At 40.7% G+C, this 22,537-nt stretch overlaps 1 protein-coding gene across 3 annotated transcripts in view; it reads right to left on the reverse strand.

The window, feature by feature from the left end:
- Positions 1-22,537, reverse strand: part of PROSER1 (proline and serine rich 1) — a 32,167-nt gene that overhangs the window by 3,461 nt on the left and 6,169 nt on the right. For 2 of the 3 annotated variants that reach the window (XM_073342521.2, XM_078852775.1), the window contains 10 exons: positions 19,232-19,297; positions 18,135-18,203; positions 17,578-17,672; positions 13,846-13,939; positions 13,165-13,275; positions 12,382-12,465; positions 11,291-11,369; positions 6,362-6,457; positions 6,202-6,246; positions 430-2,185 (listed from right to left, as the gene is read on the reverse strand). In XM_073342521.2, the coding sequence (XP_073198622.2) occupies positions 430-2,185; positions 6,202-6,246; positions 6,362-6,457; positions 11,291-11,369; positions 12,382-12,465; positions 13,165-13,275; positions 13,846-13,939; positions 17,578-17,672; positions 18,135-18,203; positions 19,232-19,297 (2,495 nt within the window). Of the gene's footprint in view, positions 1-429; positions 2,186-6,201; positions 6,247-6,361; positions 6,458-11,290; positions 11,370-12,381; positions 12,466-13,164; positions 13,276-13,845; positions 13,940-15,318; positions 15,463-17,577; positions 17,673-18,134; positions 18,204-19,231; positions 19,298-22,537 lie in introns of those variants that run through there. The other variant, XM_073342541.2, reaches the window with a different exon arrangement.

Here is a 22,537-nt window from a genome sequence, read left to right on the forward strand (position 1 = left end):
GTTACTGCTTGTGCATGAATATTCTGTAGGTGAAAATGTAGTGTTGGATATTTTTCTTGACACAGAAAAGGCTAGGATATTGTCTGCTATTACCTGAGTATGTAAATTGATACATATTTTAGACCCATTCTTGCAAAATCCTAGCATGTTGTAGGAGGTGCCAAGTACCCTCAACATAGAGCTGAAGACACTCATCACCTTGCAGGATTGGACCTTATAGAAACTGGAATCCTGGACACTAGTTGCAAAATATAGACTGGCCTCCTCATTTAAATTCTAAAGACAGATGGAAATCTACTGCTGAAGTAACCATTTAAAATATTAAAAGTACTTTATAACTATGCCTGGAAATACCATCTATGTCTAAAGTAAATCAATGTTTTGCTGAGAAAGAAATGGTTTTGACCTCCTTCAGAAACAGAAACATACCCAGCCTGTGCAACAAGTGCAGAGTTGAAGTTTGAGCTAAAGGCCGAGGCAAACCCTGGCAGGACCGGAGCCGGAGATGGGGCTGTGGCAGCTGCCGGCAGCGGTGCAACTGCTGCTACTGCAGAAGATGCCTGGAGGCCAGGGAAAGAAGGGAGAGCTGGAGTGACAGTGGGTGTGTTAGAGACAGGGAAACCAGGGAAGGATGGGTTTGATGATCCCAGAGGCCCCTGGGTGACAGAAAATAGGGAGGGGACGGCACTGGACAAGTTAAGCGGAAAGGGTGAAGCAGAGACTGTTGCTGAAGCAGTGAGTCCTGAGAGAACAGCGGCTGTAGAATTCACATGAGAAGCAGACACAGATGAAGCAGTTGTAGATGGAGTGGCTAACAAAGACCCTGGGACAGTGACCGGTGGTGTAAGTGCTGGGTTACCAGTAAAAGCAAAGTTACTGGTCAGAGACGTGAAGGGAGGAAGTCCATTAAATACTGGGGCAACTGGAGCAGAGGAAGCATGTGGGGCAAGGGAAATAGAGGCAAGAGAAGTGGAGCTGTTTAAGGGAGCACTCAAAGAGGAGAGACCTGATAATGCTGGATTAAGGGAACTAGGTAAACTGACTGGCACTGAAGTTGCAGAGGTATATGCACGCCCAAGCGCTGACAATCCTAGCGTGCCATGAGATGGGCCAGCCGAATGAGAAGGGCCTTTGAAGGCTGAGAGAGTAGGGCTCATGGGTTCAGTTTTGACCAGAACTGGAATACCTGTGGCAACTGGGGCTGATGAAATCTGCTGCTCAGGATTAGTAGGGCTTGCACCATGCAAAAGCGCAACGGAGGCGCCACAGCTGACTGGTATAATAGATTGTGAAGTGGTTAATGGTGACTGCGTTGGCAATGTTGGGGGAGTGGGGCTAGGATTGGCTACAGAGGGAGATGGAAGACCCTGGAAAATGGCCAGGCCTGGCGTGGAAGAACGTTGTGGTGTAGGTGTGACAGACGGAGTATAACATTTGTTTACAGAGGAGGCAGGAGGCTCAGAGCTTTGATTAGCAAGAGCAGATAAAGAGGCAAGCTCACTCGTCACAGCAGAAGGTAAAGCATTGATTAATGAGGTATCATTTGATGTCAGAAATCCCTTTAACACAGACAGAATTGGATTAGGCAAGCTAAGTGGGCCAGAGATGCTAGTGGCAGGAGAGCTAGCAATTGCAGAGGGAATGGGACTAGATATCCCTTGAGGAGTGGGGGTCAAGGACAAAGGGAGGCCAGCAAAAACTGATGACAATGGAGTAGGATTATTAACTGAAGCAATTGAAGAGGTTGCAGAAAAAGGGAGGCCAGCAAATGGTGCAGAAGCAGATGCAAAAGCTTCATTAGAGGCAGGTGTGGCACATGGTGTGGAAGAACCTTGTGGAGCTGGCGTAGCAGCAGGGATAGAAGCCAGTCCAGAGAAAACTGCAGGAATAGGGATGGAGGTTGCACTATGAACAGATGTGACAGGAACACCAGGCAATGAAAGGGATTTGATGACAGATGGAGTCGGGGTTGATGGCTGAGATGTATGGATGGAAGAGGAGACCTGCCCTGGGAAAACAGGAAGCACAGGGGTAGACATGCTCATCCCAGAGATGACTGCAGTGGCAGGTGCTAATGGATGGCTTATCGCCTTGACAGGGGATGGGGTAGGAACTGGAGTAGCAGCAGGTGTTGAAGGATTAGAACCATGAGGAGTAAAGAGCTGATTCGCTTGTGCAGAAAAAGCTGCAAAGAAACAAAACTGGTAAGAATACTTGAAACCGACAGAAATGTTTCAGTTCAACACAAATGCATCTTATATAATTATAAAATATGATACACAAGCAGTAACATACATGTTTGTATATACACAATCTACATGGAAGGCTATGAAGATAAAATATAGAGGTATCTACATAGAAGTGATATATGCCATGCAGTATGCAGAAAGTAGACTACATGTATCTATGTGTCTCCCTTCAATAATTATCTATTACACGCACGAGCAATTATGTCTAACCCATTCTATGGCATTTACAACTTCTTCATGAGCTAGTGCAAGAGAGTTTAAATCTTCAAATTTGTTCTCTCTATGTAAGACAGGTAAACAGAAATTTCTGCCCCTAACATCTAGCAGCACCCATAATAGCATTCAGCACTGGTACAATTTCTGCTCTCCACATGAGCTCTATATGAGGGTCTACACTAATTCTAGAACAGGTAGAATGCCAGGATTTTACAGAAGTTTGTTGGAATCCAGTCCACAACTGCAGAGTACATAATTTTAGAAGAAGTTTGGTTATTTTATTGGTAGGTAGGCTTAATTCTTTCACTGTTTTTGATACTGTATATCACAATCTGGACAGTAGAGGAAGCACACTATGAGATTCATGTGTGCTACAGGTGTACTAGCTAACCCTGAAACCTGCCCATAAAAACAAAGTCTTTAAAAACAGTTTGTTCCAACTGAGGATCAAATGTCCCATCTTCAAGTACCAATGCACTACAGTTAAAACCACAAAGTTCAGCTTATATCAACCCTACAAAGTGAACAAAGAGGGATGCTCTCTGGAGGAAAGCAGGAAGGCACACTACCAGATTAAATGAGAGAGAGGACACTAAGTCTAGGTCTGAAAGTTGGTGTCTCAGAGCTTATTATGGGTCTTGAAACTCTTACTAAATGTGAGTAGCCCCTTCACCTTCAATGTGGGCATTTCCATGAGTAAGAACTGTTTGACCTCAACACCCCAAAATTTGTGCTAAACTGTGTTTTAACTAATTTGGAGTGCTATGTAAATACTACATAAGGATTGAGCCCTTTAATTCTAGTCACTTCCATAGCATTTTTATAACACCTTGCTCTCCCTATAAATGCTATTGTGTTCTTTGTTCCCATTACTTTTAATTTAATTCCCTTGCTCCATTGTGGGTGAGAAATAAGGCATGTTGTAATCACTTTTATCTTTTGTTTAGAAATTAACATTTTCTGTTTAACCATGAACAGAACACTGATCTAGGAGGCAAAACTTACGGCTTCTTTAACTCCATGTTATACCCTAAATTTACCTGTGCCCCCTTTATAACCTTAAGTGCTCCACCAGTGAAAACTCAGCCTTAAGATCTTAGGATACTGTTTAAACTGATATATGCAAATACTCTTAATATTTTGAAACTTAAACATCTTAGATATTTGCAAACAAAATGCAAAAAGTTTCACTTCTGTCCTCTTCTACAAAAAAACAGGATCTGTGCTCCACGTTCTGGACTCTCTTTCTACAACCTCCTCCTGAACTCCAAATTGAAGAATTAACTAGGCCTGTCAAGCGATCAAAAAAATTAATCGTATTTTATCACACTGTTAAACGATAATAGAATACCATTTATTTAAATATTTTGGATGTTTTCTACATTTTCAAATATATTAATTTCAATTACAGCACAGAATACAAAGTGTACAGTGCTCACTTTATATTTATTATACGTAATTGCACTGTAAAAAACAAAAGAAACAGTATTTTTCAATTCACCTAATACAAGTACTGTAGTGCAATCTCTTTATCATGAAAGTTGAACTTACAAATGTAGAATTATGTTACAAAAAACTGCATTCAAAAATAAAATAATGTAAAAGTTTAGAGCCTGCAAGTCCACTCAGTCCTACTTCTTGTTCAGCCAATCACTCAGACAAAAAAGTTTGTTTACATTTGCAGGAGATAATGCTGCCCGCTTCTTGTTTACAATGTCAGCTGAAAGTGAGAACAGGTGTTCTCCCAGCACTGTTGTAGCTGGCATCACAAGATATTTACGTGCCAGATGCGCTAAAGATTCATATGTCCCTTCATGCATTCTAGGGGACATGTGTCCATGCTAATGATCGGTTCTGCTCACTTACAATCAGAAGCAGTGCGGACTGACACATGTTCACTTTCATTATCTGAGTCAGATGCCACCAGCAGAAGGTAGATTTTCTTTTTTGGTGGTTTGGGTTCTGTAGTTTCCACACTGGAGTGTTGCTCTTTTAAGAGTTCTGAAAGCATGCTCCACACCTCATCTCTCTCTGATTTTGGAAGGTACTTCAGATTCTTAAACCTTGGGTCCAGTGCTGTATCTATCTTTAGAAATCTCATGTTGGTACCTTCTTTGCATTTTGTGAGATCTGCAGTGAAAGTGTTCTTAAAATGAACATCATGTGCTGGTCATCATCTGAAACTACTATAACATGAAATATATGGCAGAATGCGAGTAAAACGGAGCAGAGGACATATAATTCTCCCCCAAGGAGTTCGGTCACAAATTTAATTAATGCATTATTTTTTTAATGAGCGTCATCAGCATGGAAGCATGTCCTCCGGAATTGTGGTCGAAGCATGAAGGGGCATACGAACGTTTAACATATCTGGCAAGTAAATACCTTGCAGTGCTGGCTACACAAGTGCCATGCAAATGCCTGTTCTCACTTTCCGGTGACACTGTAAATAAGAAGAGGGCAGCGTTATCTCCTGTAAATGTAAACAGACTTGTCTGTCTTAGCGATTGGCTGAACAAGAAGTAGGACTGAGCGGACTTGTAGGCTCTGAAGTTTTACATTGTTTTGTTTTTGAACGGTTATGTAACCCAAAAAAAAAAATCTACATATGTAAATTGCACTTTCACAACAACGAGATTGCACTACAGTACTTGTATGAGGTGAACTGAAAAGTACTATTTCTTTTGTTTATCATTTTTACAGTGCAAATATTTATAATAAAGAATAATATACACTTTAATTTCAATTACAACACAGAATACAATCTATATGAAAATGTAAAAAACATCCACAATAATTAATAAATTTCAATTGGTATTCTACTGTTTAACAGTGTAATTAATCGTGATTAATTTTTTTAATTGCAATTAATTTGTCTGAGTTAATCGCGTGAGTTAACTGCGATTAATCAACAGCCCTAGAATTAACTAATAACCACAGTTCTTGGCTCTGACCCATCAAAGTTGGTATCAGAGAAATCTAGATTCAAGAGAGCCAAGGACTGTTATTGGTACTCTGCTTTTTGATGAGGATGTTGTCCTTTTAATTGTATTGATTTACCTGTGTATCTATCATAAGCATATAACAAAGCGTATCTTTAAGTAGCAAAATTCCTGAACAACTACACCTGGGTACAGGGGATGGAGACAAAACAGAGAGAAAACATTCTCCCATAATTTTTAATGTTAGCTCCTTTAACATGGCCATTTTACTTTGTTTTGGTTACTTGCTTATGTGCATAACAGAAGACAAAAAATTCAGCTTGAAAAAAGTTCAGGTTATTTTGTTTTTAGCTTCTGACACATAATAGGAATGGCACAAGTAGCAACTATGAAACCTTCCCCACATACTGGATTTAAACAAATTACAATCTGTGCACATATTGTGCTATCAGCAAAATGTGGCGGTTGTGCATTCAAATCTCCCACTGTGACTTACATACACAAAAATGCTACTTGATCAGGCCCCAAATTAGGCAAAAAGCAATTTTTTCAGCAACTGAAAAACAGTGGCTAGTAATGAATTTCAGTGCACTACATTTCTAAGAGTATTTTGTCTTCGTTGTTTGCTATATTATCTGGACGAATATGCACACAATTAAAAATACAAAGTACGAATGTTCATTCAGATTAAGTTAAAAATCTTGAGGTTTAAAAATAATTTATAACTTTCTGAAAGGAATGTTAAATTACATCAAAATACAGCAGATTTTCCCTGAAGAGCTGCTGCACTTTACCTTGATTTTGGGAAGGTTTTGCCTGATTGGAAAGGTCTTCGTTTTCTATGTAGAGAACAACAGTTATTTAAGGGCAGAACAACTTCAGAAATAAGTTATCCATTCTCACATTTAAAAAAATGCGTTTATGCCAGCATTTATACAGAAACACATGCTTTACCTGATCCCACTTGATTAGGAGTATATGGTGGAGGAGCTGGTAAGCTTGGTGCTAGGACACTGGCCATTGGAACTAGACCGGCGTTGTTGTAAGCACCTAAAAAAATGCAAAGACCACACATATGCGTCAAACAAAAGTCAATAAATACAAACAAATGGTTTAAGAGTGGACTAGTCTGTATCATTCTGTTACAAGGATACTTTCAAGGCTCTAAAATGTTCCCTTATTAGTTAAAGCAAAGCTACTTAACCCTACAGGCTGCATAGGATGAGAGGCATGTATTCCAATGTAAGTTTTAGTTAGGGCAGCTCTCTGATGGCTCATAAAAACAGTGTCAACGGGAGACTGAGATAAATGGATTTCTTGCTCTCTGAAGCAATCTGGAAGAGCAAAATTCTTGCCCCTTTCCATTCCATGCTATCTTGGGAAAATAGATGGGAGAAAGGAAGTGATAATGGTAGCATGACAAATGGGAATGAGGATATGGAGGTAGATATTACCATATCTGAGGTAGAAGCAAAACTCAAACAGCTTAATGGGACTAAATCGGGGGGGCCCATATAATCTTCATCCAAGAATATTAAAGGAATTGACACATGAAATTGCAAGCCCATTAGAAAGAATTTTTAATGAATCTGTAAACTCAGGGGTTGTATTGTATGACTGGAGAATTGCTAACATAGTTCCTATTTTTAAGAAAGGAAAAAAATGTGATCCGGGTAACTACAGGCCTGTTAGTTTGACATTTGTAGCGTGCAAGGTCTTGGAAAAAATTTTGAAGGAGAAAGTAGTTAAGGACATTGAGGTCAATGGTAAATGGGACAAAATACAACTTGGTTTTACAAAAGGTAGATTGTGCCAAACCAACCTGATCTCCTTCTTTGAGAAAGTAACAGATTTTTTAGACAAAGGAAACACAGTGGATCTAATTTACCTCAATTTCAGTAAGGCGTTTGAAACGGTGCCACACTGGGAATTATTAGTTAAATTGGAAAAGATGGGGATCAATATGAAAATTGATAGGTGGATAAGGAATTGGTTAAAGGGGAGACTACAGCGGGTCATACTGAAAGGTGAACTGTCAGGCTGGAGGGAGGTTTACCAGTGGAGTTCCTCAGGAATCGGTTTTGGGACCAATCTTATTTAATCTTTTTATCACTGACCTCAGCACAAAAAGTGGGAGTGTCCTAATAAAGTCTGCGGATGATACAAAGCTGGGAAGTATTGCCAATTTAGAGAAGGACCGGGATATCATACAGTAGGATCTGGATGACCTCGTCAACTGGAGTAAAAGGATGAAATTTAATAGTGAGAAGTGTAAGGTCATGCATTTAGGGATTAATAACAAGAATTTTAGTTATAAGCTGGGGACGCATCAATTAGAAGTAATGGAGGAGGAGAAGGACCTTGGAGTATTGGTTGACCACAGGATGACTATGAGCCACCAATGTGATATGGCCGTGAAAAAAGCTAATGTGGTCTTGAGATGCGTCAGGTGAGGTATTTCCAGTAGGGATAAGGAGGTGTTAGTACCGTTATACAAGGCACTGGGGAGACCTCATCTGGAATACTGTGTGCAGTTCTGGTCTCCCATGTTTATGGAGGATGAATTCAAACTGCAACAGGTACAGAGAAGGGCTACTAGGATGATCCGAGGAATAGAAAACCTTGTCTTATGAAAGGAGACTCAAGGAGCTTGGCTTGTTTAGCCTAACCAAAAGAAGGTTATGGGGAGATAGGATTGCTCTCTATAAATATATCAGAGGGATAAATACCAGAGATGGAGAGGAATTATTTAAGTTCAGTACCAATGTGGACACAAGAACAAATGGATATAAACTGGCCATCGGGAAGTTTAGACTTGAAATTAGACAAAGGTTTCTAACCATCAGAGGAGTGAAGTTCTGGAACAGCGTCCCATGGGAAGCAGTGGGGACAAAAGACCTATCTGACTTCAAGATTAAACTTGATAAGTTTATGGAGGAGAAGGTATGATGGGATAACATGATTTTGGCAATTAATTGATCTTTAACTATTCATGGTAAATTGGACCAATGGCCTGTGATGGAATGTTAGATGGGGTGGGATCTGAGTTACTACAGAGAATTCTTTCCTGGGTATCTGGCTGGTGAATCTTGCCCACACGCTCAGGGTTCAGCTGATCACCATATTTGGGGTCGGGAAGGAATTTTCCTCCAGGGCAGATTGGAAGAGGTCCTGGGGGTTTTTTGCCTTCCTGTGCAGCATGGGGCATGAGTCACTTGCTGAAGGATTCTCTGCACCTTGAAGTCTTTAAACCATGATTTGAGGACTTCAATAGCTCAGACATAGGTGAGAGGTTTATTGCAGGAGTGGGTGGGTGAGATTCGGTGGCCTGCATTGTGCAGGAGGTCAGACCAGATGATCATAATGGTCCCTTCTGACCTTAATATCTATGAATCTATGATACTAAATGTGTTGGATCATATTAAAGAAGTTCTGTATTAAAATCACAAATGAGTTTGATTCCCCAGAGTTTAAATTCCAGGGTATTACTAATTAAGAGGTCTCTTGGTTTTTGGTACTGTTTCTCTCCCTCTATGTGTGAAACTTGCAAGCTGCTAATTGTGTTAGTACATTCTAAGACAGAGTCTGTTCTCAAAGCAATTCACAGAGAGAGAGACTCAAAGCAATACTCTAACAACAGAAACAGCACCCAGAGACTCCCCACCCTTTTGTTGTATTAACCATGTGATTAAAATAGAGATAGAGGATGTATGTGGATGGATGCTTGGTGTGGATAATAACTGAATGATCAGGGAGGTGCCAGCCTAAGAATCCAGTGTCCATGGGCTGAAGAAGGCGTCAAGTGGAAATAACCAGAGGACCCCACCCGGAGGGCAGACTGGAATCCACCCAACAGCCTCAAGAATGGGAGAACCAAAGAACAAGATAACATCTTGGAGCCGTCAGGAATGTGCTATCTGCTGATTGATTCAGCAACAGCATGATGAAGCAATTCCCATAGACTGGCATAGGAAGAAATTCCTATAAAAATAGACTCTAGAAAGTGAGAACTTTGGGGTCTGATTCTGCAAACCAACTTCCAGGAGCATCAGATGAGCATCTGACAAGGCCCTGCTCCCTCCTCATGTCCAGGCCACCTGGCCAGTGGCTTGGCATCAGCAACTCTAAGGCTGGTAACTATGATAACAACCTTGCAGAACCTGTGTGTGTGGGTGTGTATGTGTGTGTGTGTGTGTGTTTGTATGAATGAATGTGTGAATAAATATGAGATTGAATGGAATGTTATAGCTATAACTAACTGCTTACTATGATTCTTTCTGTATTCACAATAAATGTGGTATTTTGCCTTTTCCCCTTTAATAAGATCCTGCTGGTTTTTATTTTATTGGTACAACAAATGCATATGTGGGTCACAGTATTTTTTGTTGTTGTTCCCATCCTAACAACTCCCACCCTAAGGCTGTTACAACCCTTGTTTTTGGCAAGGAGATTTACAAGAGAAAGAGTCCTTTCATGGTAAATGTCATACTTTGGAACTGTCGTCCTTCAGCATCTCTTTAAATGATAAGGTACTAAACTGGAATAGCAGGTGATCTTGATAGATTAGGTTTAGTAAATGTTTCCTATCATAAAAATAGCATCCTTATCTTCCTATAAGGTGTAGTAACTGGCACACACTGTTGTACTGTTTTAGTGCTGAGTTACTGTAGTGAAGAGGGACATCAGAGCTTATATGAAAAGATGTACCTACACCCCCACAAAGGGTGTTAAAAGCATATATGCAAATTCACATATATAAGATACAGACAGCACTATCAAAATCACTCAAAACATGGAAAGGAACTTATGAACATCAAGTAACTTCCGATATGCACACTTTTAATTCAAGTTTTCGAGGTTCCGTCATGCTACAGTATTAAAATTCCTTGCATGAAGGTTTATGGCAAAGATCTAAGGAGCAGTTTACGTTCACTGAGGGGACAAACACTCCCCACCGATATATACCGAAACACCTTACACGTAAGTTTTGCTCATGACTTAAAAACAGTCAAGTGAAGGAAGGCTCAGTTCACTTTATTTACTAACTAATTACAATGCAGTTTCTTAATGCAGTGTAGCATTTGATGAAAGGAGCTTAAAGCAACTGAAATAAACTCACTTATGTTGACGATGTGGTCTTTGCCTTTAAGGATACATCTACACAGCCTGGGGCAGTGAGCCTCTGAGCTCAGGGTGACAGACTCAGGCTCACAGGGCTCATGCTACCATGCTACAAATAGCTTGTAGATGTCATGGCTTTGGCTGGAGCTCATGCTCCGAAGCCTAGAGAGGGAAGTGGGCTTCAGAGCCCAAGTTCCAGCTCAAGCAGCAACTTCAAAGTGGTCTACACAGCTATATTTAGTGGGGTAGCATGAGCCCAAGTCTGTTGACATGGGCTTGAAGGCTCCCTGCTGTAGGCTGCCACTGGCTTTGCAGACATACCCTAAAAGGGATAGCATATCTTTTTCATGGCCAGATTCAAAGAACACATCCAGCTTCCCAACAACAAACTCTGTATTGGCTTTTATGATACAGAAGTCAAATATTTATATTCAATTGAGTTCTAAGAACTCTGTAGCTATCGTCCTCATCTATTCTGGAATGCATGTCACCTCCAGTAATAAGAGATTCTACAATCAGAAAGGCGTTGACAGTTCTTTGAATGATGCAGAATCCGGAAAAGAAGCCCACACACTCATGGTATTGCCTCTACAGTGATAACAGGAGAAGTTAGAGCTAGGACCCAGAATACGCACAGGGAGCACAGCCAACTAAAAAGGTAACTATGGCCAGAAACGTATCACCACACTAGAACCTTTTTTTAAAAAAAATAAATAAATAGATCAAATAATAGGATCAAGCTAAAGCACAAAGAAGCCTTACTTGGTGCAATAGTTGCATGTGGCCGGCATGGTGGGATGGGGTACGGAACAGGCTTGTGTGGGTTGTATGTTGCTGGAGCCTATATTAAAAAAAAGTGAAAAAGCATTAAGTAATATGTTTCTCTGCCAAAAATTTTAGTATTTAGATGCTTAGATACTGTACAAATCATTGTTATTTATCCTGGGAAAGAGAATTTGCTGTATCAAATCATGTTGCTGATTCATTATGTTTGCTTCCCTGTCTCTAAAGCTGCCAATACTTGAATGCTTCTAAAGAAGGTGAAATACTTGTTGTAATAACATAATTGTGTAATATAGCAATAGGACAGGGAAAAAAAGGAAAGTCTTTCCTGATCCATGAAGCTTTCATGCCCTGAAGCATTGGATTGTTTTCCTTCTCTTAATTTGCATAACCACAAATGCAATCTATGGCCATAAAATTATCCAGTCCTTAAAATAAAAAAAAAAAAAAAAAAATACAGCCACTAGATTGGGAAACACCTGAAAACAGAAGTACTAGTCATACATTTCTGCAACACTTCTCAACTCACATTGAAAACGTCAGATTCAGTTCTTTGCTGTCCATTTGTTCAAAAAAAACAAAAAAAACAACAACAAAAAACTTTTATTTTTAATCAGAAATTTAGTTGTGTTGCCATAGAATAAATTTCCTCAGTAAGCACCTTATTTCAGGAGTTGTGTATTAGATTTTGATGTGGAAAAGCCTCACAGATCATGAAACAAAGCCAGAATGGCTGTTAAAACTTCTAGATCAGGTCATGATGAACAACGGGAACTGGCTTGGTTCCTCTTACTAGCCCAGTTGATATTTTTTCCTAGAATGCATGCATATTGTATCAAATGGAAGCCCCTGCAGAATTTCTCTCTTTATAGTGAATAAAAATATAGAAATACTGGGACACTGAATAGCATTCTTATTACAGTTAAGAAGCTTAAGTAAAGCCATCAATGCTTAATGACAAGAAAGTAGAGATGGGGCTTCTTCATACCCCCTTCAAGTCTCTCTATTTTCTAGTGATGTGACAGCATTTCATAAGACTTATGTTTGTTTGTTTGTTTTTAAAGACGTACTGGTTTGGATGGTCCAAGTATACGGGCTGCAATTCCCTTCCCTTCATTAGTACATTCTTCAGTCTCCTTTTTGATAGGTGTTCCCTAAGACATTAAAAAACATCAGTTATTAAGCATTTATTTAGAAATAAATAGGAGAAAGCGGAGATAAAGGTTTTCACCTTACTCTTATTCTGAATAATATTCAAATTCACAGCTACTTTGATAGTCTCAGTCACACATTCCAAAATACAGAACTGTGTTCTGGATTTGTTGCATCATAATTAAGAAAGTTTCAGTTAGGCTGCATTATAACACTGGACTTTTGTACATAGAAGCATATTAAATCGTCACAGTTTTTGCTATACCTTGAATTCTGCATTCAATTCTGGGGTCCTTGCCACCAGAAAGATAAGCTACAAGGAGTTCACAGACTGCATTTAGCATAGGACATTTAAAACTGAATCAAGACTAGTAAACCTATTGCAGAGATCAATCCCATATTATGTCAAAAAGTTAATCACTCTACTAATAAGCCTTTTACACCTTTAGTTTCCATGATTCTGTATAGCATGTTTGTGGTACAAGATAAAAAATTTTCTATTTCTTGTATAAAAGAAATCTGAGTTCTTTTTAATTGTTCAGTATGAATGGTTACTGGGCAAATTATGACAAAAAGTTATTGTTTTTAATTCCACGCAGACCAAGATGTCCTCCTTTCGTTTGAATGAACAGCAGTTCAGGTATACTACAGTACATCCTAAATCAAAAGCACTTTGAAGAACTTAAGTAGACTTCACATACTGGGAAAATTCCATTTATCCGGCTTGGTTTCCCCTTGGGATAAGGGTTTCCAGGAATCATGCCACAGGAAGATATCATAGCATGAGGGGCTTTACAGCCTCCTTTGGAAGCCTGCATCATAACCAAAGAAAGTAGAATTAAAACGCTACAAATTCAGATAGTATTACATTATTTAGTGTCTGAAATTCAGCACTTTTAAAAGGATATGAATTGTAATATGCAGCCTTCATTAATAATGAATATACCTACATGGACATCCAGATTCAAAGCTCTCCATAGCTTTGCTTACCCTGTGTATTAGTTCTTCTTTCCATCTACTCCTCCCCAATTCACTGTATGCCATATGCTCTATCCAGGCTCACCTTGTTTTGATGGCTCCTTTGGGCCCAATTCTACTCCTACTGAAGTCAATGGCAGTACTCAGAATGACTTTAAAGAAAGTAGGACTGTGACCCTAGTAATCTCCCACATTACCATGGCTTTTTTCCTACACAACCCTTATGTGTGAAAAAGTCTTCCTCTTCTCCAACAACCACCAGTGATTTGCTCTCCTCCTTCACAGACTCACTTCCTTCAGATTGTCAACAAATAGTTTGCATTAGCTATTAATTATATGGGCCCTGATCCTGCAGTGACCATATGGAGGGAAATAACACAATATCAGTGAACATCTTCTAATACCTGCTCAAGAATTCTCCTGCACCTTTTCTTCTCTGACATGTTAATCCTGAACAGGTCCTCAATAAGGCGGTAATTCTGAGCATCAACAATGTTGCTGCAAAGAAAACGGTTGAACAGTTACTGTCATTTCTTATACCTATCACACACACATGATCAGGACCTAACAGCTGCAAGCCCATGCAATTGCACAGGCACAGTGGGGCGTGTGTGTAAAAAAGCAAAAATGGCTGAGAAGTGAAAATTGGATGGTAACAGATCACAAAACACAGTGATGGATCAACCTGGTGATATTCTGAACAAAAAGAGCTCTCGACCATGCTTATAGCTCAGGGGAGGGCAAACTTTGGCCTGAGGGCCACATCGGATTTCCAAAATTGTATGGAGGAGCGGTTAGAGGAGGCTGTCTCCCGCAAAAACAGCCAGGCGTGGCCCAGCCCCTCCCTCCTATCCGCTTCTCACCCCTGCCGGCTCCCCCGGGACTCCTGCCCCATCCAATGCCCCTGTCCCCCGACGGCCGCCCCGGGACTCCTACCCCATCCACCACCCCCTACTGCCTGCCCTCTCACCACCCCCGGACCCTCTACCCCTGACTGCCCCCTGCCGCCCCATCCAACACCCCCCTCTCATTCCTGACTTGCCCCCAGGGACCCCTGCCCCATGCAACCACCCCTTCTCTCTATCCCCTGACCGCCCTCGGAACCCCTGCCCCTGACTGCCCCCTGCGCCCCATCCAACCCCCCCTCTCCTTCCTGACTGCCCTCCGGGACCCCTGCCCCATCCAACCCCTCTGACCGCCCTGCCCCCTATCGACACCCCCGGCCCCTGACCACCACCCCGAACTCCCCTGCCCTCTATCCACCCCCCCTGCCACCCAGTGCACCAGGTCAGGCCACAGCTCTGCAACTGTGCTGCCCGGCCGCCCAGAGCATTGCACCGGTGGCACGGTACTCTGAGACTGCGGGGGAGGGGCTGGGGACTAGCCCCCAGGCCAGGATCTCAGGGGCTGAGCAGGAGGGTCCCCTGGGCCGGATGCGGCCCGCAGGCCGTGGTTTGCCCACCTCTCTTGTAGCTGCTTCCACGACTTTACATTGACTACCTAGACATTTTAGGCTTCACAGTGATACACAGAGTGACATTCCTGGAATATTATATGCTAATCATTTTTGAATAGTGCATTATTTGTTCAAACAATTCTCAATAATATACTCAAGAAAATATAATTAATTAGTCTGTGCACAAACTATTATTAAACCTGTGTAGTACCTGATTTCTCCCTCTTACAGGTCAAGAAATGAACTCAACCTTACATATGCCACCAGTGCTTATATCTTGAATAGGGTCTCTCAATTATTTGTAAATTAATACGATACACAGGAAAATACAAACTGGAACTTCGGAGTGGCCAAAACAGCCATGTTGAAAGGATGAGTAAACCCTGAGTTTATTGTCATAGTTCACATTAGCAGCTCTCACTCCAACTGACGAACAATTCATGTCACAGCAGCAAGGCTGCAGCTACCAGGCTTGGCACAGGCTCCTGCTCTCCACCATCTGGCGGCCTGGCAACACATTCCTCCAGGATCAAAGAAGCAGCAGCTCTTGGCAGTTACCTCCATGCTGTGGAGTGGTGGTGAAACATTCCAAATGTCACAAAATTTAAATAAAGAAATATAGCAAACAACTAACATTTCAAAGTGCAGCAGGCACTCCAATACCGGGGGTCACCGTTTTGCCTAACAGCCCTGGTAGCACCAGCCACACTGCTGTCACAGACGTTCCAGACTAGCAGCAGGGAGAGCTAATAGCAACGAACAACTACGATGATAGTTACTTTCCATTAAAATAGATTTCTTGATAGAGGAAAATGTGGTGTAAATGGGATCATCAGGGTACTGATCAAAGCTATCAGCCACACATAAGCACAATGGTGTAAAATAAAAGTGGATCAAGTTTAACTTTTTTCTGTTTTGTTAGTTTGTACAACAGCCATAACATGAACTTAGTACATTTTTTTATGGTGTTAATATTCCCTGTTTTAACAGCTGCTCATATCAAGAATTTACATATTATTAAGAAATGCTCAAATAGGCTTTAACACTATGAACCACAGTATAAGAGTCCCCAAATGTAGAGTAAAGACACACCTGAATCCATAGGGTCTGTACCCTACATGGCTCTCTATACATCCAAAGTCTCCTACTTCTCTTTTGTTGACCATGTCCTGCAGCAGTGTGCTCTCCACCCACCTTTCACCCTGGCCCTCTAGGTCATTAGGCCCCTGCCCATCCCAACAAGCCACCTGAATAGGCTGAATACCATCCAGCTGGTCTGTCTCCGAACGGCACCCAGAAAACATCTGTACACATACTTCATACCATCCACTTCCTCGCCCTTATGTCCTGCCCCAACACCAAGTTCCAGGACCTGCTGACACCTGAGGAGGGTGAGGAACCTCGGTGGACCAGCCTGTACCCCACTCCGGTATCACGGGTTGCTGAGGATATTAGTTGATGGCTCCTCCATGGAGCCATAAGTACAGGCATGTATTTGGCATTATTTGACGAACTCCCAACACCTGTTCTTTTTGTGGTGAGAGGAAGACTCTGGCACGCATTTAACATAGAGTACATCAGGCTGTAGTCCCTCTTCCGGCTCCTCCAGAACCTCTTACTTCACTTTCCCTCTCACTTGTTTATCCTAGCACATCCTAGCCGCAGCGCCACAAAAAGTCACGAGACCTCCTCATCAACCTCCTCTTGGTACTGGCCAAGATGGCCAACCATCATACTAGGAGGAAGAAACTGGATGACAGGTGCTCTGCTACTGTGGGACCTATTTCTGGTTCCTTGTCCAATCATGTCCCCAGGCAGAGTTCCTCTGGATGGTGTCCACTGACTCCTCAGACACCTTTGAGGGGCAGAGTTCCTCTGGATGGTGTCCACTGACTCCTCAGACACCTTTGAGGAGCATAGGGAATTGTTGGGGGATTCTCTGCTTGGGTTCCTCCTCTGGATCCTTAACTTTGAACCTTTAAGTTTCACTCCTGTCTCTTTCTTAACCCCCATTTGTTGTCCTTAGTATTTAATTGTGGCCTGGGTTCAATGACCCCTTTCCTTTGGTTGAGGGAGCAAGCCTTTGGCTTTGAGTGGGCTTAGGCCTACCGTCTCCCAGCAACCACAGTAAGTACATGCCCAAGAAGTCCCTCCCCACTCTACACTGCTGTTTTTAGCAGTGTAGTATCTTGCTGCCAGAGTCTTTGCCGCAGCAGGAAACACTCAGGCAGCGGGGAGGCAGTGGGAAAAGGCTTTGGCAGGGGGAGCTGCTGGGGCATTTCCCTGCTGCTGCCCCCCTGCCAGAGCCTTTCACTGAAGCCTGTAGCTACACAGCGCCCTACATGCTGCTGCTAGTGAGATGCTGGGTAGACATAGCCTAAAAGGCTTTTGAATATATCATTATGTTTGCACAATTGTCAGTTTTCACTTGGGTAGCAGGGGCATTGCAGTTCAAGAGAGATGAACTTAGGAAGTTTTGGCAACACCTATCTCCATTATTACAAGCTACAGCTATTACTTTTTCCATTCATGAACACCAAATCATTTAAAAGCAAGTACATGTTTTGCCTTAATTGTCCAAAGTGGTTACTCTGAAACTTTCCTTTGTCAACATATTCAGACATGAGTAAAAACAGTAACATCTCAATAGGTAAATACAACACATAAAAGAGATACTTACGAAGCTAAGAGTTCTAGAGCAACAAGCTTGTCTTTACTAAAGGTGAAGCAGTTAAGGATATTAACCACTTTTGATGCTGGAACAGCTACCATTTTCTGACAACAAAAGAAGGGAAAATAAAAAATAAGACAGTATACTTATTTTTAGTACCGTATGTAACTTTAAAATCTTCATTATCAGGAATTTCAACAAACAATTAATCATCTTACACTCTCTGGGGAACAGTATTCTTAAGTGCTAAATGCTGAATACATAACAGAACCCCAATTCTGGCAAACTGTATGCTACTGCAGAACGTTTACATTAATTAGTCATAATTACCAAGAACTAAATTATTCCCTGGGATATATGGTACAGAAAGAGTAAAATCAAGATACTCCCGATAGAAGCAGAGAGTAAGAGAAGCTACATAGCATGATGCCATCAGAAGAAAAAGAGGCGAAGAAGAAAGCACACAGATTATAAACTATGCCCATGCGATGGGAATATAGATGTGGTTATGGAAATTAAGGGCAGAGGAAACAGGCGGAGACAAGGATTGCTCCATGAAAACATACATGTTGTAAAGCCTTCATTGCCTTTAGTTGTGGTTCAGCCCAAGAAAAGTATCTCAGTAATTCAACAATCTGAAACAGAAAAACCTACAGTTCACCTCTTATATATACACATATGTTTTGCTGACAATGTTAAATATCTTTGCGGCCACTCTAGTCATTGAGTGTGGTGGCATTTTGCTAAGCACTGTGTGCATATATAGGTGATAGCTGATCAGGAATTATTACACAACAGTATCAGTCATTAGCCAGGATGGGCAGGGATGGTGTCCCAAGCCTCTGTTTGCCAGAAGCTAGGAATGGATGACAGGGAATGGATCATTTGATGATTACCTGTTCTGTTCATTCCCTCTGGGGCACCTGGCATTGGCCAGTGTCTGAAGACAGGATACCTGGCTAGATGGACCTTTGGTCTGACCCAGTATGGAGGTTCTTATCCAGTGTATTTTTTGTTTTATCTAATTCCTTAAAATCCCATCGGGTAGCAAGGTAGATTTTTAGGTAATTATTTAAAATAAACATATTTTATAGTCTTCTTTTCATATACACAAATACCTGATCAAATATCACACATGCTAGAGTATTATACACTTTTAAAAAAGAAGCCTTAGAGAAGATTATAATCATTTAGTTTAAAACAATAGCATCCAAATTTATACACACACACACACACACACACATATATATACACACATACATACACACACACAAAAACCCATAACATTATTTTACCTAGCACCAAAGTAACAGTCTTTATTTTCTAAGCTTATAAGTAAAGACAGGTTCAAAATATTCCATCATCATTAAGGTTCCGATTTCCATGATAATTAACTGTAGATATTTCCCTCTCACACGCTAAGAGCAAAAATCTGATCTCTATTAATTGGTAAAAATCTGGACCCCATTATTATGTTACTCCAGATTAAAACTGGCGTAACAAAGAATTTATCACAAATCTCCTAAATTAGTAGAAAGACAACTAGTGAAATCTGACCTGGCTGTGCATAGTAGGAGGAATTGTCTTTGTACATGAATGTATAGAGTGAATCCTGAATTTTAATTTTTCCATAAATACATAGCCATATGTTGAATATTGTTACCTGTTCACTAGAGAAGTATCCATGCACATATTCTATAGCTTTTAATTTGTATTCAGTCAACACAGCCTAAAAGACAAAGAAAGGCATTTAGTTGACAAAAGAACAATTAAAACATACCAGCTTCAGAACAAATGTATTCAAGAGAAAAACATATCTAATCTCACAAAAGTTTGCATCAATTACACTGAAATATTTCTATACCACAGAATATTCCTTGAACAATTATGTGAATATTTTCAAGTGGAGGGAGATTTAAAATAAATAAATAAATAAGATGAACTTCTTAATAAAAAGAAACTAACAAAGTAAAAGAGTTTACCATATCTCTGTTTAGGTTCAGACTGGAAGAATACCATAATGCTACTCCTTTCAAGCTTTAGATACACTGGCTTTAATATTGTCTCTCTAATGGCTCTTGAAACCAAGAGATGGCTGTTAATTACTTCAAACTGCAGCTTATATATATTCCTATTTAAGGCACTTAGTTGTATATCTTGCTTTAGTTACTTTTATGAAAAATCTAGACACACTCATTCTGGGCATTTCTTGGGGACAGGCTGCTAGAAATATAAAGGTGATGATAACTAAAATTATAGTCATGAAAGTTAGCTCTAGAAAATGAAGTGATTCTCCTGTCACATGTTTAATACACACTTGTACAAAACATATGGAAGCAGAGTGGCACAGTGGTTAGGGAACTGGACTGGTACTTAGGAGATTGGTTCTATTCCACCTTCTGCCACTGATCTGCTGTAAGACCTTGGACAAATCACTTCATCCTTCTGTGCCTCTGTTTGGCCATCTATAAAAGGGGGATGATACTTACCTCCTTTATAAAATACTTTGAGATTCGCAGGTGAAAAATCACTACATAAGAGCAGTTATAATAATTAGGCCAGGTCTTGGGGTCACGTATGAGCAAAGGTCCAAAACTAAAAACATATTCAGTGATCATCATTGCATGAGGGTGTCGCAACCTTAGGTAGACAATCCTGGGGCAAGTTATGCTATCTTTAGGGCCCGCACAAAGAAACTGCACTAGACTGACCCATTATTTCTATATTAGATATTTTTTGATACGATGATATCTGTTAGATGTCCAAGCTTACGGCCCGTAACAAGATCTTCAAACTAGAGGCAATATTATTTCAGTGCATTCCTACCTAGCAAACATAACTATTCTGTTGTGAAACTCAACAATCAAGTTGTTAAATCTAACTTAACCATAACAAAAATAATCACTCTGGTTTTATCCCCTCTAGAAGTCAAGGAAAAGGTAGAAAGGAAAAGAACTCTCTCTTTGTGTACAGTATGTAGCCTCCTTCCTCCTCCCCCCCCCCCACCAGCTCAGGCCTCTAGGGACTACAACATTAGTAAATGCTCTCTCTGTACCATACCACTCTAGTATGATCAAGCTATTTATAAACAAAATTCATCTCTACCCATAAAGTTGGGACTAAATAACGGCATTCTTACTGAACTCCTAAATTCCTATTCCTCTGCTTCCATTTAAAAAGTTATTTCCAGAAATCAAGACATCATCATAACATGTGGTATGTTTAGAGGAAGTGAAATGGGCTGCAGACCTTAGAATGATACCAGTATCTCTTTTTTGCTTGCTTGTTTGTTTGTTTTTAAAAGATTCTGGGAGATTCTTATTTACTGTGTCCAAATATCCAGGAAGATGGCATAAAATTTTAAGATATTACACATCTATACACTTCTGAAAAACCTTGTTTCAGAATTTTATTCAAAATACACAGTTCTGAACTTGCTCCCAGTACTTTGTTTTTATTTACAATAGAACCCACAATGTCCTAGGAGCTGTACAACAAGTCAAAAAAGGTCTGTGCTTGAAGGAGTTTAGTCTCGGGACAGAAACAGACTGGCAAGGAAAGAGAGGTCAGGGGAAAGGTCAGGAGTCACTGTAAGTAGCTCCGCAGAAGTGGTTCTTTCAAAGGGACCTAAATGAGGAGTTTAAAAGCCTTGTGGATGGTCATATGGATAGCGGGCTGTACGGAAGAAGGCAGAGAAATGGTTGTGTAATAAGACAAATGGGTCAACAAGGCTGAGAGCACTAGACGAGTGGAGATTGGCAACATGAAACTTGACAGAGAAGAAAAGTTATGTAGAGATTTACAGGAGGTGACAAGAAGCTTAATTTTAATGCAATAGCAGATGGGGGACCAGTGGAGGGATTCAAAGGAAAGAGTTATCTGATCAAATACATGTGTTCCAGAGTGCAGTGATGAGATTCTGAACCAAAAGGTTTGGCTGCAGGGATGGAAATGAATAGAACGGAATTTGAAGGTTCTGAGAAGGCAGCAGCAGGAGGATTCGGATATGGCCTTAATATGCAAGAGAGCAAAAGAAGTCAAACAGTCACAAGATTATAGGCCTGAGAAATGGCGGGCATGTTGCTGATAGTCATGAAGAACTTCTGTTTTGGGCATATTCAATTGGAGACGACAAAACATCCAAGGAGAGATATATGATTGGAGAGAAGGAGTTAGTGGCAAAGCTATATCTACAAGTCATCAGCATAAAGATAATGTCTTGTGTCATGTGAGCCAATGACTAAGATCGCTTCTTTAAAAGGACTGAACAGTTTTATAAGGAACAATACATTAGTTTGTGTTTTCAGAGATTGCAGGTAAATGCTCAGGTATGTCTATACTACAAATTACTTCGGTATAATTTACATCACTCAGTGGTGTGAATAATCCACATCCCTGCCCGATATAAGTTATACCGACCTTAGCACTGGTGTGGACAGCGCTATGTCGGCAGGAGAACTTCTTCTGCCTACGTAGCTACTGCCTTTCACGGAAGCAGGAGTTATTAAGATGACCAGCTCAGAGTGTCTTCACCAGAAATGCTGCAACGGCGCAGCTGCACCACTGCAGCTGCTGTAGTGTAGACAGAGCCTCAGACACATAGCACAGTTGCTCAAGTTCTTTTCCAGTTAGAAATAAGATACTCAAGATACAGCTCAAGCATTAGATTGTTTCCTTAATTGCACCCCAGCACTTGGAAGCTGGCATTCTAAAGCCACAACTCTTTGGGGAAAAGAAAAAAAATATCAGTGATATTGTTTCAGCTTTAGACTAGCAGTCAATGCTGCACATTGGTAACTCCCCTTGAAAACAAAAGAAACTGAAAGGATATATTCAGGGAAAGAATTAAGTGATATTCATGCCAAAATAGCTTGCTGTTCAATTACAGATCACATTTTAAATTATTTATTTCCAGTTTCATAATAAAAGGATACAAGAATTATTTGTCACTGTGGTACAGACCTGGTCT

The sequence above is a fragment of the Lepidochelys kempii genome, chromosome 1 (genome assembly GCF_965140285.1).
Source record: "Lepidochelys kempii isolate rLepKem1 chromosome 1, rLepKem1.hap1, whole genome shotgun sequence".
NCBI lineage: Eukaryota > Metazoa > Chordata > Testudines > Cheloniidae > Lepidochelys > Lepidochelys kempii.